At 44.2% G+C, this 18,585-nt stretch overlaps 1 protein-coding gene across 2 annotated transcripts in view; it reads right to left on the bottom strand.

The window, feature by feature from the left end:
- The window catches only part of MYB (MYB proto-oncogene, transcription factor), a 33,997-nt gene extending 16,409 nt beyond the window's left edge, over positions 1–17,588 (bottom strand). Inside the window, exons 1-11 of one of the 2 annotated variants that reach the window (XM_041746161.1) lie at positions 17,363–17,588; positions 12,785–12,902; positions 10,731–10,802; positions 9,177–9,269; positions 8,709–8,929; positions 6,755–6,989; positions 5,409–5,489; positions 4,845–4,949; positions 3,306–3,560; positions 2,067–2,429; positions 402–544 (exon numbers count right to left, since the gene is read on the bottom strand). In XM_041746161.1, coding sequence (XP_041602095.1) covers positions 402–544; positions 2,067–2,429; positions 3,306–3,560; positions 4,845–4,949; positions 5,409–5,489; positions 6,755–6,989; positions 8,709–8,929; positions 9,177–9,269; positions 10,731–10,802; positions 12,785–12,902; positions 17,363–17,385 — 1,709 coding nt within the window. In that variant the 5' untranslated portion in view covers positions 17,386–17,588. The remainder of the gene's footprint in view (positions 1–401; positions 545–2,066; positions 2,430–3,305; positions 3,561–4,844; positions 4,950–5,408; positions 5,490–6,754; positions 6,990–8,708; positions 8,930–9,176; positions 9,270–10,730; positions 10,803–12,784; positions 12,903–17,362) is intronic. The other variant, XM_041746162.1, reaches the window with a different exon arrangement.
- Between the last annotated feature and the right edge of the window lie 997 nt (positions 17,589–18,585).

Raw genomic sequence — 18,585 nt, 5'->3', positions numbered from 1 at the left:
CATAAAAGAAACAAGATTAAAAAATATGAACTAAGTAAAGAGCCATACCATTGTTACTCTAAATTTTATTATCAGAGAGGAGAGGGGGTTGAAAATCTTGTCTTCAGTGAAGAAAAGGCCTTATCAAGCAAATGGAAAAACTGACTAGAAAAGTTATGTGAGGACTATCTCCGCCTGTAGTCCTACATAGTCCTTCAAAATAGGAGATTTTACAAAAAGTTATTTAGTATATCTACTGACTTGCCACATCTAGGTAGTTGTGACATGCTCAGGACAGGTACAGGCAATGTGAGACTATACATGATTATATACCAATGGGTCAGACATTTGGAGGCTATATTCCATTAATTAAATATCAGTAAATAAGGATAAATAATTTTATTCTTGAAGTAAGGACTTACATAGTATTTTCCTTTTGAGTTTTCACAGTCTGGTCTCTATGAAATGGTGTTGTAACAGTCAATTTGTGACCATTGAGAGGAGTAGAAGTCAAAGAAGCCATTTCCAAGTCTAAGTTTTCATGGTTACCAGAAGTGTTTAAGAACTAAATACGGGAAGAAAGAAAAAAAATACTTAAACAGTGATTCGTTATTCAGCCCAACTTAAAAATCACACCATGATACATACAAGTAAGTATGTTTTACTGACCCTTCTTGTAAAATAATAAAGATGCTAACAAGCACATAGTATTGGACAGGGTATTATCTTATTTCGGTTGGAGTGCAATTTGGAGTGTAATTTCCAAGAAATAAAATCCAGGGTCACTGCTGAAAAACTCACAAAATCCTACGAAAATATTCTCAATAAATGCCATTAAAGAGAACGGGATGTAATCTTTATTAAGATTATAAGCATCAAAGTGATATTTTTGGGAAAGTAATTATTGTATTTTTATGAAATTTTTTCTCTAATGATCTATGAATGATTGTGATAGAAGGTTTGTATTATTAGAACATTCTTGAATAATAAACTGTGTTTCTCAGAATGTCATTGTTCTGGGGAAATAACAGGTGTTCCTTAAAAAGTTCCAAGGTCAAATAAGTTTGGGAAACATACATATCATAATCTCCTCCTGGAAATTCATAATGTGTATAAGTGTATTAAAAACTCTGAGAGGTCCTGCAGTAAAGAAACCAATTTTAACTCTGACTTAGTGTTTCCCAAACTTATATTTTTATATATTTAGATTTTTTTTTTTTGAACATCTACTAAGGTCTTGTAGACCTAATATTCTCCAGAACACAATTTGGAAGATACAAATAAAAAAACAAGATAACTTTTTTGGGTGGGTGCTTCATTCATTCATACTTAAAGCTGTTCTTAAACTCAACAGACATAACTGGAGAATGTTTTAAAGTGTCAAGTTACCTACTAACTTCCATTAGTTTAATAATTAAGGAATATGAATCTCTGATAAAAATTATAATTTCCATGCCTTAAAAAAATTCATGAGATGAGAATATTCATGGCAAAGACCGTGTTGATAAAATAGTATGGCACAACTCAAAAAAGCCAATGTTAAGAAATTAAAATGTAAAAATAAGTGGTTTTTCTTAAGCATCTGTTCCTTATGCTTTTCCAAAACTTTTCCACTTAAGGATGGATTGGACCCTCTAAAGTTTCTGGTTGCAACCCAAATGCTCTCCAAACATAGTTTGGTCCCCTCCTTCCCTGGGTCAGTGAATCACAAAATAATAATAATAAGTGAACAAATAGGCAAAAAGTTTGCTAAAGTTTTTAAGGATCAGGAAAGAATGGGAGAAAAGGAAGGGAGAGAAATGTTAAACTCCAGCATTGGAGGAAATAAAAGCACATCCCATGCAACTAACAGCATTTCAAATCACCAAAAAGAAAAAAAGAGAATTATGACAAAATCATCAGTCAGCCTACAGACAGCTCAAACTTGGGGAGGCAGTATGACTTAGCAACAGCTAGATTCAACGACGGAATGAAATCAGCGAGGGCAGCACTAATTAGTCATTTGTTCCAAAGGATTAGTTTCTAGATTATTAAGGCTTTAGTGTCTGTTGAAAATTAGTAATAGCTGTGCAGAAATCATGCTCTACCTGCGAAGGGGAGAAAGGTAGGCTTTTGACAGGGGAGCGCTTGGGAGTTGAGCTGCTGACGTCAGCAAATACGAAGGAGCTAGAGTCTCCAGTGGCCAAGGGGCTTGCCTGGCCCCGCTTTTTTCGTAGGATGACCAGTGGAAATGTGCTGTGCCTCGAAGGAGGTAAGGGCTTGAGCAGGTCAAGCGAACCCTCCCTCAACTTGAGTTTGTTCACCCTTGTGCTAGGCTCTCCCGCAGCTCTATTCACACTGCCCTCTCTTTGCAGAAGCTGAAGGGCTTTGCCTGCGTGATGTTGGCTAGGTGAAAAATCTGCTTCTTCACAGAATTCAAAACTGCTGAGATCACACCATGATGAAGAATCCTGAAACAATGTGGGAGGCACAGAACTTTGAGACAGTGTGTGCATGATGTGTGCCATCACCTGAAACACAGCACTGAGAAAGGCAGAGAAAACACCTGGCCCTCTTGAGAAATAGCTTCAGGATTAACAACTGTTCTGCTACGCTGCCTGGCAGCTCTATCATGCCGCCTCCAGATTGGCCCTACATATGTGCCACAGGGACATCCTGGTACTCTCTCCTTTGCAAGCAATCCAAAGCCAAAAGAAAAGCTTTTTGAGATGGCACATTTTGGCAAGGTTCTTCCCACTAGATGGATATACAATAAATACTTTTTAGCAACAAAGGAAATGAACTGAGTATCTATGTCCTAGGTGCTGAACTCAACGTTTGTTTCACTGATGGTTTATCTCAGTGAACCAATCGGGACTGGCAATCCATAATCAATGTTCTTTGGCAAGAGCCATGTACCACCAATGAACTCATGACTGCTTCAAATACACTGAAAGACTGTGTTAAATTATGAGTAAATACAATTCTTAATGTGCTATCCAAAAGCAAAGCACAATTCTAGAGAAATGTAAAGAAGTAACAAAGTAAAATAAGTTAAAAAATAACTCAAACATCATTCCACAACCCAGGATCTACTTGTAGGTCATTAACTTTATTTTAAAAAAATATGCATTTTGAAGGAAATGCATGAAAGGCTATCTTTTATCTGAGTAGCCTATAAAGTCAGATCTTTGACAAAACATATATATGCAAAGGCTAAAATCACACTTTTATAGTAATATATGCAAATAAAATGATATTTGCTATAGAAAAATGGCAATCATTTGAGAAATGGGTTTCCTCATTCACCTTCAAAAACATTAACTTGCCTTAACAATTCTACTTACAGAATCTATAAATTGAAGTGTTTCTGCAAATTCTAAGAGGTTCTTAACATTATCCAGAATGGTGCCTTGGTGGACGATCATGCACCTCGCTGGCGAGGCACTTTCTTCAGGTAGGGAGCCAGGATCCACAGGCAGAGATGGAGTGGAGTGGTGTTCTTCCAAACAGGAAACAGGTGCACTGTCCCCATGAGGTCTGGTGTGGTCAGCGATGGTGGTGCTGTGCCACCCGGGATAGCTGCACGTGTGGTTCTGGCTCTGAGGCGGGGGCAGGGGGAATAAAGAAAGAGCAGGGAGAAGAAAGGGAGAAGGAACTTAGCAATGAAGTTGCACAAGGTATCAGATGCTGTTGGAGGAAAGATAAAAGCAGTTGCATCATCCAAAACTTGCACCCATGAAACAGTTGTCAAGATGTTTCCTTTTATCGATGCAAGACCCTTTTTAAGAGTGGTACTGTCTGTCGCCTATGTGAATACCCTCGCTGTCATCATTTTGCTAAAACTGCAAACAGAGGGACTATGTCACAAAGTATAAGCCTCATATGGACCATCCAAAAGATCTACTTTCATGTAACTACAAAAAAGGCCATACGTGGTTGCTGCAGACTAAGAATTACCCTGTTCTTCTAATCTGTGAAAAGGCCAAAGGACTCAAGTCAGAGTTGCTTAATCTGCATATATTCTTGTTGCTTCTAAGCCTTCTTAATGTTACAGATTGCACTGATGCACTGAAGGGCTGCCAAATCAACGTGGTTAGGAAAGCAGAAGAGCACATTAACAGAAGTCTCCTTTCAGCATGACCGCGCAACAGGAGAAATTGCAAAACATTAACTAAAGTTAAAAAGTGGTCGAGCAAACATAAGCACCTAATCATCTTATTATTTAACCCCAAAGAAATTCACTCCTAAGGATCCCTACTGGGTATCACATCTCTTTTATCCTTTTTATTGCTTAACTCCATAGGTTACAAAGTACATTCCATTTTCTCTGTCTGCAGCCCAACCACCAAAAAAAGATGTCAAAATTCAGTAATGGTCTGCACAACTTTCATAATGCAAACAAAAGAGAGCGGCCATGTTATTTACTTTTTTATATATCTTATTCACATGTGTAGGTTGAACATGCATCAAATCATACGTGAAACTATGAAGTATGAAAATCTAGGTTAAGAAAAAAAAGAAAAAGAGAAGCATCAAATGGATAGGTACCATACAGATACAGAGCTTTGTCAAAAATGCTGATTTTTCCTTCATTTATATCTGTTAGTTAGTCTTTGAGTTGATAACAGTCCCGAGAAAACAAGAAAATTGATGGTGGCCACTAGCAGATTCTGAGTTTCTGCTGCTGCACAAAAGGGCTGCTTTCAATTGGTCAGCATTCACTGTGATACCGACTCCATTTTAGTAGAGGCAACTTGTGTTCAAACACTGTTAATGGATCTATAGTTTTGATTAGTGTAATAGTTAGAAGAGAAGGTAAAATAGACAGAGGGCCCTGGGGTGAAGCTGCTGGCCCCCCATTCAAGCACACAGTCTGTTTTTACCGGTGACGCCTGCTGTCCTTTCAGCTCATTCTCAGTTGACATGAGGAGCAATTCTAATTCCTTTATTCGCTTTTCTTTCTCAGGATCTTCATCATTATAGTGTCTCTGAAATGAAAAATGCAGGGAGAAAAAAAAAAGACAAGGGCTTGAATGGAAGCTGCCATGGCCCGTAGTCCTGAGGGACCATTCAGACCAATAAGCCTCAGTGTGAAACCAACGCCAACTGAATCTGGCCCCCGTACAACGCTTTGGGAGTGTTAGTCCAGACCTAAGGGAGTGATATGAAATCCGAGGCTCGAGTGGCTGCTGACTGATGTGCTGGTTCAATTTATCAATCAGAGAGAATCAGAGAACTCCTGAGCAAGTTTACTCTAGAAGTGAAGAGTGGTAGCTTGCTGGCTAGAACTTCACCCACCCCTCCACTATTCCTTTTTTTTTTTTTTTTAACTTCAGTTGGTCAAGTGAAAATAACTGTTTTGGTGAAAGAAATGAAGCATGTCTTTAAAAAGTTTGCTTTGAACAGTCAATGAATTTCTTTACAAAATGGTCTTCAAATGATCTTACCTGAATGGCTGCAGCAGCTGGCTGAGGGACATTGACTATATTTACATGTAACGCTACAGGATACGGGACATGACTGGAGACCTAGATCAAAAAAGGCAGACAAACAAAGGCCGAGTCATTCATGGTCACATAGGCTTTAGGGGACGTGGCTTCCTGAGGTTTTGCTCTGACTGAGGGAAAAAAAAAACACAAAACTCTACTGATAAAATTCACACACGTACAGAGGAAAAACAAAACAAAACACCCCTTGAATTTGAAATTTTAGCTAGGCCTTATGGCAAAATAAATAGCTCAAGCAACATTAAAGAGATTGAGAGTGCTCATTGATCTTGATGAGAAGTATTCCTTAATTAGAGAAAAACACAATAAAAAATACAACCTAAAAAATATTTGTGAATGTATGAAAGAAGTCATAATGGGAAAAACTGGATGGCTCTAGCTGGTGGTAATAGCAATATTTTTCTTGGAATAATTAAGAGTTTTAGTAAAGAGTACAGTAGTGCCTATGATACTTCATTCATCTGAGACTTTTCTGGAAAGGCTATAGTCAAATGAATAGAACAGAGAAGACTAAAAACTAGGAATACATTTTGAATATAATTTGTGTATGAACTCCATATTCTTGGCTAAGTTTCACCATCTGTTATTGTTAGTAGTAAGATTAAAGTTTATTGATTTTGTCTTTATTCTCCTTATTTTTCTTTTTCCAACCATGATGGAAATTTCTTTCCCTGAATAGAAATATCTGGCAATTAGGAAGAAATCACACTGATCCAAAGCAGGATGAAAGGAGACACCAGAAAATGGTGTCACAAGCCTGCTCCTGACTCAGAGTAAGAAGGGAAACATTCCCAGAAGGAATAAATTAACACATTTCTGCTAGATCACTACCAGAATCAAACTTATAGAATCACACCTGTTGAATTTCAATGACAAACGATCTCCTCTGTAAATGTAATACTACATTCACTTTTCATTTTGGAAGAGGAAGACAACAGCCACAAATGCATCTCCATTCCCCCTTTCTTCTTCTGTAAGAGCTTAAGTAACTTGACATTCAAAAGCTAATCTGATCTGAGGCATTGAAGTTAGAATCCAACAACCTAGACTCCAGTCTGCGCTGTGAGCTCTGCGACTCTTGGCAGATCACTTCACATCCTGGCTTCTGCGTATGCACGAGTGGATAACAATACCCCCTCTACCTGGAAGGCTGTATGCAGGTGGGGATTGAAGGTGATCATATTTATGGAAGTTCTCTCAAAAGTATGAACGTGTGATGTATTATTGCTACCTGGACTTAAAATCACCATCTCTCTCAGTAAACTAAATTCTTAGAAATGGCTTACATTTTGTGCTTCAGAAATGTGGTAGTAGGAATAGTCATTGTTAACTGAGGGCTGGCCAGCTGGAGGGAGATGAGCTGAAGGGGGAGCATGAGCAAAACCCATCAAATGACTGTTCTTCTGAAAACTTGTGGCCACTGCTGGTGGGCTGGCTTTAGAAGACTCTTGCAGATAACCTTCCTGCTCGACCTTTCGACGCATTGTAGAATTCCAGTGGTTCTTGATAGCATTATCAGTTCTGCACAGAAATATATCACATAAGAATTTTACAAACAAAAATTTCAATTCAGATTAGAGTTAATTGACAGAAAACTGTTTCGAACAGAGACTTTTTCTTTCTTTTTTTTTTTTTTTTTGTGGTTGTGGTTGTTTTCATTGTTTTAGTCGTGAACCTCTGAAAATCGTGCTTCCCTTGTTACCTAATTGAAAATCCATAGATTTTTCTCATTACCCCATATGGGACATATGTGGATTTTTAGAAATCTTTAAATTCCTTAATCACTTTGTTTCCTTGATAAAAGAGTATTTTCAGTACAGCCACTTTTCATGTTTATTCTGACTGTTCAAGACTCTCATACAACTTGGAGATCCAGCTGTTCTAGAAATTACTCCTTTGAGTGTGGCTTAGCAGGGCCTACACACAACAGGCGCACAGTAAAGTTTGGTGAATGATAATGATGTCGCCACTGCCTCACTGTCTTCTCTTTATCTCAAATAGCAATGGCCAGAAATTTGGAGTAAAAAAAAAAAGGATTAAAGAAAAAAAGAAACTCTCATCTTTAGACATTCACCTCAAATTGTTCTAGAACTGGAGGTGAGAATAGAAAATGGGATCCAGAGGGGAAAGATGCTAAGTCCCGATATATTTTCAAACTGCAAAACATTTTTTACTAGTCTTTAAATTCTCAGGAAAACAGTTTCTCAATTCAAAAAAAAAAAAAAAAAAAAAACATTTTAAGCCTCCCTTTGACTATTCTGTTGGGGGTGGGGGAATGTATGCTAAAGAAAGAGGAAGTTCAATCGCCCCTTAAATTTTTACAAGAATCAACAGCATATCCTCTCAGGCCAAATGGGAGAAAAGGCCTCCATTTGTCAACTTCTTAGATTCTCTAGGCTGATACATCCATAGGGAGGAAATGCTCGGGAACACCACACAAGAACATGACATAAGCCATCAGAGCCATGGCCTTCTTTAAAGGACCCTTTCTCCAATTTTGAAGCTCAAGAATAAAAGTTATTAAATATTTTCTATTTTACATTAGTTACATAAGATTTATAATGAAAAGTATCTTTCAAATTAAAGAAAGCATGTTTATAAACTGTTCAAGTGGGGTAAGTGGGACAAAAATGAGCTTTTCTAGTATCCCTCATTATGAGGCCATTTTTGTGCCTTGTTCATTAAAAGAAAGCATAACACTGACATTATTTAAAAACTGGAAGCAGTATGATAGTTCTAGAAATACTCCACTTCTTCAAAGGAAGAAAAACTAAGCCAAGTGGTATAATGAAATGAACAGTGGTAACAGGAAAATGATAGCTAAGCTACTTCTGGTCACTGAACCAGCTGCTCATGCTCAGACTAGAGACAAAATGTCTATCCTCAGTTTCCTTCTATGTGTTTAGAGTTTTATAGTTTACCAACTATTTCGACATTCATTTTATTTGATACTAACATTGGCTCTGTGAAGTAAGCTATTACTCATTTTTTAAACAGAGTGATTGAAGCTGGGGAAAGTTCAATGACTTGGCTCAGAGCTCACTGTTGGGTGGATTCTGGAAGTCCTCAACCAGATACACACTAAGAGCTCCTCCAGTTTCAAAATCTACGGATCTGGTGTATCTAATGAAACACGATCACTGCAATGTAATTCACTCACTTACCATACATTTAAAACAAAATGTTCAATACCCACTCCCTCATTCTTCCCAATCAATATATTTTTTGACATATTATTACCGTCCAGGCAGTAGCTTTGCGATTTCTGCCCATCTGTTCCCCAGTCTCTTGTGTGCCTGGTAAATAATTCTGTCTTCCTCTTCTGTCCAGGAGGTTTTCTTAACTTCTGGATTCAAGTGGTTATGCCACCTCTCCCTACATTGTTTTCCAATTCTCCCCTTTAAGTGCTTGGCAATAACAGACCAACGTTTCGGACCGTATTTCTGTACAAGTTCTATCACCTTCAGATAAACACACAAAAATAACCTATGTTTTAATGTTATGTAATGACTCAGCGTAATCATTCTTCAGTGTTACAAGATCTTTAGAAAATGTCTAAGAATCTGCTTTCATTCACTGGAAATATGGAAATAGAGTCCTCTGCTTCCTGACACTTTACCTGTTTCCTCAAGTTGGGAAACATTCAATAAAGATGTCTGGGGAAATATTCTTATTTGTGATTCACACACCATAGAGAAAAGAACTTACTCTCTGATCTTCTTCTTTGGTCCAAGGACCCTTGATGAGTTCAGGGTTTAGTACCTTCTGCCATCGGTGCTGGCATTGCACATCTGTTCGATTCTAGACAAATAATAAAATATGTGCTGTCATATAGATAAGATATGATAAGCACAATAAACACATTCAGGAACATTTTAGGGCATGTTTGGAGAGCCTACCCATCACTCATTACTTACAGCTAATGAACATACAAAGAATATATCAAAACTGCATCTAAAATTAGAAGCTCTGTCTTCTTAGTGAAATAGTCCTGCCTTATGAACTGAAGGACCTTCATATTGTACACATGGCTATCAGTTTAACCTTATCCTCCGCATGCGGCAGTACCTCTATGGACAGAGACTGATACTTGTTAGTGATTCCACATGACGGTCAGAGTTTCCTGGAAATCTACTCTAAATGATTGAAGTTTGCTTCCCATTCAAACCAAGAGATATACTTCAATTTAGGAATAAAGATGAATAAAGATAGGCCCTAACTTATAAAAGAGTGTAATATTATAAGAAAAAAAAAGACAAATATATAATTAACTAACAGAAGGCAGAATTTGATTCATAAGCAAGAAGAAACCAAAGCAAAACGATATTGGGCTGAGAATAGAAGCATCTCCTTAGGAGGAGAAATTATGTTTCCTTAGGAGGAGTCTGGAAAAGCTCTTGATAGCCCCCTTGGAAGGCTGAATGGAATATTCTAGGAGGTGACATCACCAGAGACAAAAGCCCAAAGGAGGGAAAGCAGAAATGAATTCAACCAAACGTGCTGACAGAGAGGAAGTAGGAAAGAGAACCGGAGTTGTATGTTGGGGCCATGTGAAAGCACCTTTGTTTGCCAGCTCAAGGCAGTACACTTAATTTGTGAGACTCTTATGTCATTGCTGTTGTTTTTGAAAAGTTAAGGTGCAGCTGCATTTTAGGACGCTCCGTGTACCAACAATGTTTGGGGGGATGGAAGAGTGGAAAGCTACAAGTAGGGAAGCCAGTTAGGAAGCCACTGTAATTGTCCAGAGAAAAAGGATGGAGGCTGAATCTGTGAAACATCAAGGAGGATGGAAAGAAGGGGCTGACTGACAAAGGAATTCCAGATTCCTTAGTCACTGCTTGGATGTAAGGTATGGGAAATGGGGTAAATAAAAAAGGATGAACCAAAATTTTCAGCCAGGGTACACAAGTATGGCTTTGAACTAATAAACAGGAAATTTAAAAGAAGTTACCTTGGATATAGCATGATTTTAGTCATCCTACCATATAACAAGTCATCAAAATGCTAATTTATATTATCCTAATAAAAAGATAAAACAAGAGGAAAAAAAATCTTATACGTTGTAAAAATCTTTTAACAATCTGTTTAGAACCCCTAATTATATGCATTACAATATAAACTAGAAGTTATGGATGAGGCATTTCTCCCCCTACTTCTTATATATGAGCAAGATGTGCAATATCTTAATATCCTCTCCCAGAATATCTTACTTAAATTGTTGGGGAGATTTCATTTTATAGAAAGAAAATATTATGAACTTACCGGAAGATAATTGGCAATAACTTTCCAGTCATCTGTTCCATTCTGTTCCACCAGCTTCTTTAGTTTTTCATCCTAAGACATTTAAAGTTAGTCCTAGGATATCAGTCATTTACTGTATAATTTTATTCAAGTTAGAGTAAAAGGGAACAAATCCAATAATCCAATCCAGGAAAAAACCCTCAAAAATATTTAAATACAACAGATATTAATGTAATCTACTGGTTTAGAACATAGATTTATATAGAACCTGACAGACCAGAGTTTGAAACTTGACTCAGCTATTAACTAGTTAGATAGGCTCAGGTATATCATGTTGCTTTTCTGGGCCTTAATGTTGTCATCTGTGTGGTGGGACTGCTGATGTCAATGTAGTTATTTGGGGATTACCTGAAGTAGCTATGCAAAACATTTAGCATAATGCCTGGCTTACTGAATGTTTATTTTATTTATTTTTTTAAAAAGATTTTATTTATTTATTCATGATAGTCACACACACATACACACACACACACAGAGAGAGAGAGAGGCAGAGACAGGCAGAGGGAGAAGCCCTCAGGATCGCGCCCTGGGCCAAAGGCAGGCGCTAAACCGCTGCGCCACCCAGGGATCCTGAATGTTTAATATATAATAACTATTAAAAGTTTTGCTTGATGGGAAAAAAAATGATGTACTCCAATGTTAGAGTTAATAGACATTTATGGCAATAAATGGGATCTTGAGTAAGAAACAGCTCAACCTCTATTTTAACATTTAGTTAGTTCAACCTCTTCCATGTAAAAAATGGAAGATCACTTTTTTGATTGAACTTGAAGGCATGGATAACGTAAGAAAATAAGTTCATTTTTGCATCAATATATTCACAATTTAAATGAGGCCAAACTTACTAAAACACAGAAGACACGAAACATCAGGCAGAAATCTTTCAGTTGACAGGTGTCTTTCTAAACATGTACCTTCAAGTGAAAAAGAACCACTATGTTTTTGCAAAGGTAACTTTCACAGACAATGTGGGTCCTTGTAGGACACAGACACAGAAATTAGGAAACCAGTGTTAACAACAGAACTTCTGTATCTCTCAGGATCATCGAAGATCACAACTTATGGACCTCACTGGCAATCCCACTTGCCTATCCACAGGGGGATAGGGGCTCTGGTTTAAGTGAAGTAAGATAGAATGAAACTGAGGAAGAGTCAATACTATTTATTCTAACCTAAAATCCTCTAAAATAATTTGCGAAAATTTTTGAAAACTTTAAAGAAAAAGCATTTCCCTCCATGCATTAATAAATAATTTTGTTCCTTAAGTATTTTTCCATTTCTACAAAGATCAAGCTTTTGATAGGCTAGCAGGAAAAGAAAGGTGGGAAGAAGACACATCTCTATCACTGAACGCTGTTAGAACATGAATATGGCTCTGTGAAATATTATATATCACGAATGTTAAATCAATACGTTATGACAAGATGAGTTCTATATTTCGTTTCATACTTTTGTTTTGGGAAGTAGCAATTAATTCATCTGTACAGAGAATACTTACTAATATCTCCCTTTGTAACAAGTGATTCTGGGCTCAGGGAACGTAAAAATGAACAGTTAGCTCTGCCGCCAGTAGATCTGTAGTCAGTCTGCTGGCGGGAGGCATGCCTGTTACAGCAGTAATAAATAAGAATGTGTATCCAGTGCCTGGAGGAGGCATCCAATCTGCCTGAAAGCCAGGGATAGCCTCACAGAAGAGGCAATACCTTCACAGGTGTCGAAGAAGTAGTAAGAAGGAGTGCAGCAGAAGGACAAGAACAGAATAGGCAGAGAGAAACACAGATGAAATCTAAATTGAGAAGAAGGGGACATTCAAAGAACTAGGAAGAGTTTGGAAGTGAATGGGATAGTGCACACTCAGGGGAGTGGTGAGAGGTCAGCACGTTGCATAGCAGGCTAGGATAAGATTTCAAAGAGCCTGCTAATGAGTTTGGGCACCCGTAGTTCAGCTGAAACATTTTTTTCATAAATTGATACACTCTAGGTTTGTTCCATGTTTTGATGACACAATTAGTTACCTCTTCCCTGGTCCACCTAGTTTTCCCCAAGTGACGCTTTCCAGACTTAGGCAGCAGCCCATCATAGTCATGATCACACATCTCAATGTCTTCATCATCCTCGTCACTACTGTATATGCTGCAGAAATAAAAGATGGGCAGACGTGGACTGAAAGCAGAAGACTTAAACTACTAGATTACAAAATTTACATGAAAACTCAATCTTTGCAAAGATCATAAAGATAAAAGTTTGAATACTTGCACAAGATTGTTTTCTGCCTTCTGTTGCTCTAGTATTGTAAACTGGTTCTGCTGTTAGTGGTATCCACAGATACCGCCAAGGACCTGGCACTTTCTTATTGCTCTGCATGTTTAAACCTGCTGAGATTGTTAGGCCAGTGACAAGTTACACACTTGGCAACCTTCCCACCAATGAAGGTTTAAGCTGAAAACTTAATGTTAAGGACAATAAAAGAAACAAGAGCCTATGTCCTTTTATAAGTACACACTCAAAATCTTTGGAAGAAGTCATGTCATTTGAATAATATTTCTCCAATACAATAAGCAACTCAATTATGTTACTCCAATGAGGCTGGTGTTTTATTGAGAAAGAAAAAATTTCTTCAAGAAGTAATACAACTGACAATACAAATAGAGTCATTCCTTAAAGATTAGAAGACTAAGAGAATGTAAGACAAAAGGATTTTTTAAAAAAACCTGAGGAAGGAGAAGACTGAGTGATCAGACTGCTTTGTACACAACATTAATATCCAACAGCTCGAAACTCCAGGTCAGTTGACCCAACTTGCGGCAGAGGTGACAATACTCAGTTTCCTAAGTAACTTAGTGAATAATGAGGCCACTTGGTAGCCACACTCTTACTTATTTTTTGTTTTTTGTTTTTCTATTTATGACTGAATGGTATTTGACATCTCTGAAAATGTTCCTAATTCAAAACTGAGGGATTCCCCCAGATGAGTTTAAAAAGAATGCATTAGTGTTTTGAAGAGAGCTTTTTCTTTTACCTAGTAGACAAACACTATGAATTTTGATGACTCTTCAAGTAACTCTACATTTAGTGTTTCTTAATCACATACTAAATAGATGACAGTAATGTTACAGCCAGTAAAATTTACAATTTACTTCTAGTTATAACTTTACTTATAAAACATAATATGCTGTCTTAAATTATATTTTAATATAAGATATAAATTTAAATATACCTTAAACTACACCCTCTTAGAAATCTCACTAAAATTTTTCACTGTAATATTGAGAAGTCTACCAAACTGAGAACAATAAAAATAATGATATAAAGCAACATTATAATGCAAATTATTATTTTTAAGAAGGAAATGTATATTTATATCAGATTTTGTCTTCCCAAACTAACTTATATTTCTCATCCCTTACAAGTCAAGCAAGCTTTCCAAAAATACTGAATTTGAGGTTCTTAAAATTTAGAATTATTATTTTGGGCAACAATTTGAAGGCCCACGATGGATGGTGACAAGTACGATGTGATCCAAACTCCAAATGCCACCACAAAAGAGATCCCTAAGCTGTATTTATAATCTACAATAATTTTTTATTTAGTGTCTGTTCTTTTAAACAAGAATCTGATCCTGTTCCCCAATGTCAACAAGAGGCTCTAAACAACTTCTTATTAATAAACACAGCAGTTTCCCTTTAATAAAAAACACAAGCATCAGAGATTTAATAAAATATAATCAATCCCAAGGCTGTAGGTCAGCATCTTTCTTTTTTCTTTCTTTTTTTTTTTTTTTTAAGATTTTATTTATTTATTCATGAGAGACACAGACACAGGCAGAGGGAGAAGTGGGCTCTATGGAGGGAGCCAGATGTGGGACTCCATCCCAGGACCACAGGATCACGCCCTGAGCCAAAGGCAGACGCTCAACCCCTGAGCCCCCAGGCACCCCATGGTCAGCATATTTCAAAAGGCTCATAGGGAACTCCTTGGAAAGCCCCCAAATGAAGTGACACCCGTATTAAATATCAGGAATACCAAGCAAACCAGAGTAATCTGGAAAAAGAGTAACAGATTCAATTTACTTTAACGTTTTAGGTTTGGTTAGGTCTGGAGATCACACTTTCAGAAGTGAGAACTCTATTTTCCAAACTAGTAACTGGGCATCTTTCTCCTGGAAACAGCAGCTCACCTCTCAGGAACAAGCAACAAATACGGCCGCCCATAGGGGGCAGCCAACTTCAGGTGAGAAAGGATAGGCATCGAGCAGGACTAGGGCTCTGGAGGCAGAGGTGCCAGTCCTGATCCTGCCTCCAGTTCCCTGCTTGAACTGGACAAATCACTTCCCGTCTCTCCGGACCTCAGTTCCTCACCTATACCTAAGGGCTTGGATGCTATTAGTAAGGTACTTTCCAGCGCAAATAAACGATGGTTTCATGTCTTGTGCGCTCCTTCAAAATTCAGCACAGAAGCAGAGATGTGCAGAACCAGAGGCTTGGGGGAAAACGTGGTGTGGGACTTCCGCGGGTCCCGAAGAAAGCATCAGGGGAGGACGGTGAGCTCAGGGCTGCTCACAGGCTGCTCCTGGGGCCACGAGCAGGTGCGGCGCCAGGACTAGCTTGTGGCCTTTGCACGCGATGCCCCTGCTCTAAGCCGTCCCGGTAGCCAAAGCGCGACTGATTTTTACTAAGGACCTGAAATAACTTTTCCCTCATCTGCTCTGACAGGCTCTCGGACTCAACAGTCAGAGGACTTTCAAAGGTTGATTTCAGGCTTGATGCACTCGACTCCCCACCTGCTAGACCTGGTGCGGTTACAAGAGTACAACTATGAGTATCACGTTCTGTCAAGGAAACACACCGTGCAAAGAAACGAAAAAGAAGAGAGGCGGTGGGGGCTGGGACAGGGAGGGGGGCGGGAGGAAGTGCCTTGTGGCCGCTACTGGGATTCTAGAAAAGGGGGTTCAGACTCATTTCGCTGACCTGGTTAATAATCCTGCCGAACTGACGCTCGCCTGGCAAGAAACGGCTTTGAACCCGCAGCCGGGTTTCTCTTCCCCCTGCGGCAGGTTCAAGGCTCCCGCCCTCCCGGCCGCCTCCCTTCTCCGCTACCTGCGCGCTGCAGGGAACTGCGCGGCCCCGCCCCGCCCAGCCCGCAGAGGTCGCGGGGCGCGGGTCCTCCGCCGCCCTCCTCCCTGCACCCTTCCCAGCTTCCTTCTCCTCCTCCCTCCCAGTGGCTGCTCTCAAAAAAAAAAAAAAAAAAAAAAAGTGGCCTCTGCAGCTAAGTCGCACAGGCGAAGGTGAAACCACCCACTTCAGGGGCAGCGCCGCCGCCCCGCGTGGCCCGGCCCGGCCGTGGGAGGGAGCCCCGGAGCCCCGCAGGTCGCCTTCGCCTCGGCCCCGGGGCGCAGCCCTGCCCGGGCGCCGCTGCCCGCCTGGTCCGGCCCGGCCCGGGGGACCCCGCGGGGCCCGCACCCACGCTCCTCGCAGCGTCCCAGCGCTTGCGCGGCGACAGGCGACAGGCGACAGCCGGTTCACACTCAGACACGACGAGAGAAGCAAACAGCCCGAGGGGAAGGGGCCGGGTGTGCTCGGCCCCCGCGGGCTCGTCCCAGGCCCGAGCCAGGGGCGGCGCGTCCCCGCCCTCCGCCGGCGACCTCAGGCGGCGACCTCAGGCGGCGGGCGCGGGGCGGGCGCGGGGCGGGCGCGGGGCGTGGGCAGGCGCCGCCACCTCAGACGCGTCCACGTGTGCGCCCGCGCCCGCACCTCTGCGGCCGCCGAGGGGCCCGGGGCCGCGTCCTTTTCCGTCGAGGGGCGGCGGCGGCGGCGGCCGAGCGGGGGTCGGGCGCGGCGGGTCGGCGCAGTGCCGGGGCCGGGGGAGCTGGCGGCCGGGCGCGCACTGCCCTCCTGTCCGCCCTCCCCTCGCGCGGCCGCGGCGTGCGGGACCGGGCCCGTCGCGAGCCTCCGCAGGCGCGGGGCAGGCGCGGGGCAGGCGCGGGGGCAGGTGCGGCGCGCGGGCAGGTGCGGGCAGGTGCGGGCAGGTGCGGGCAGGTGCGGGCAGGTGCGGGCAGGCGCGTGAGGCGCTCCGTGACAGGCGGAAGCCTCCGGGGTACTCGGGCTAGAGCCCCCGAGCCGGGGCTTCAGACGGGCTGCGAGGGCGGACGGGCCGGACCCGCGTCTCCCCGAAGTCCCCCGCAGCCGCCCGTCAGCTGCCGCCCTTCTCCGCCCCCTGAAGGATGAATGAGGCTCAGGGAGCGACCCGCGGCCGCCGCGACCGGCACTTCCCCTACGTCCGCCACATGCTCCGCGCCCCCAAGTCCCGCGGCACCGCGCCAGGCTCCCGGGGGCTCCCCGGGCTGGGGGCGCCGCTCGGCCCGGCGGGGACGTGCGGCTCGGGCCCCGCGGGGAGGCGCCCCCGGCAGCGCGCAGCACGGCCCCGGGCGCAGCCGGACGTCGACCCTCCCGCACGGGCTGCGGGTGCCCGCGGGGCAGGACCTGACAGCCCGCGGACGACCCGGGGACGCGTCCCCACCTGTGCCCCGCGCGCCCCGCGCGCCCCGCCCGCCCCGCCGCCCCCGCCCGTGGCCGCGCGTCCCGGCTCCCCGTTACCTGTGTCGGGGTCTCCGGGCCATGGCGCGGCGGGCGCGGGGCTCGGCTGGGGCCGCCGGGACCGCACGGGGCTGCCGCCCGCCGCCCGCCGCCTGCCTCCCGCCTCCCGCTGCCCGCCCGCCGCCTGCCTGCGTCCGTCCCCGGGGCGCAGCGGCGTCCGCACCGCCCGGGCCAAGTTTCTCGGGAGAAAGAGGAGAAGGAGGAGGAGGCGGCCGCGGAGGAGGAGGAGAAGGAGGAGGAGGAAACAGGTTGATATTAAAATGTAAACTCTGTAAACAGAGATGCCATCAAACAAAGAGCCTAGGACACTCCCCCTCCCGCCAAATCTGGCGCCCCTGCAGTGCGCACGCGCCCTGCCCGCCGCCTCCGCCGCCCGCGGCCGCCGGGGCCGCCGCTCCCCGGGCTCTCGCGCCGCCGCGCACTGCCTGGCGCGCAGCGGGGCCCGGACGGCGCGCGGGCGGGGAGCCCGGGGCCGGGCCGGGCCGGGCCGGGGAGGGCGGCCGGGGCCGCGGAGGCGCCTTTCCGGGCGCAAACCCCGCTTTCGGGCCGCGGCCGCGCGGGCTCGCGCCGGGCCCCGCGGTGCCGCCTCCCCCGGGGGCGGCCGCCACCCGCGCCCCGCGCCCCGCGCCCGGCGAGCCCCGCGCCCGCGCCCGAGCTCGCCCCGCTCCGACGCGCTGTGGCGGGGCGGCGGGGCCGGGGCCGGGGCGGCTCGCGCGTCTGGGGCTGGGGTCTAGGCGGAGGGCAAAGGCAGCTCCGTGCAGGTGGGGGAGCGCGGGGGCCCGGGGGCCGGGGGCCGGGGCCAGAGCATGTGTTTTCCGGGGACCTTGGGCTGTGCTCGGTTTCGTGTCTAGTAGCTCTGATTTAACTGGTTAATGACAAAGGGCACTTAAGGACCGGGGGCTGCAGCCACTTACTTAAGGACCGGGGGCCGCAGCCAGCTCCGCTCCACATGGGCACCGGGCGGAGCTCTCACGCCTCCCCGGATCCCGGAGCCCACGCAGCCCCGTCGCCACCTCCGCACTGTCACTAGCGCCTCGCTGTCCCCGGGCACACGCCCGGCCCCACCCACTGCGCGGCCCGGCCCGGCCGGCGGCGCCCCCCGCACCTCCTTGCCCGCGGCGCGCCCGGGATGCACACCTGCAAGTCCAGGGGCTCCGAACAGCCCGCCCCCGGCAGCGCTAGGACACCCCACGTGTGCCTGCGCTGGTTTTAAAAGTTAAGCA

This window comes from Vulpes lagopus, chromosome 2 (genome assembly GCF_018345385.1).
Source record: "Vulpes lagopus strain Blue_001 chromosome 2, ASM1834538v1, whole genome shotgun sequence".
Lineage (NCBI taxonomy): Eukaryota > Metazoa > Chordata > Mammalia > Carnivora > Canidae > Vulpes > Vulpes lagopus.
This window is presented reverse-complemented; position numbering and strand designations above follow the sequence as displayed.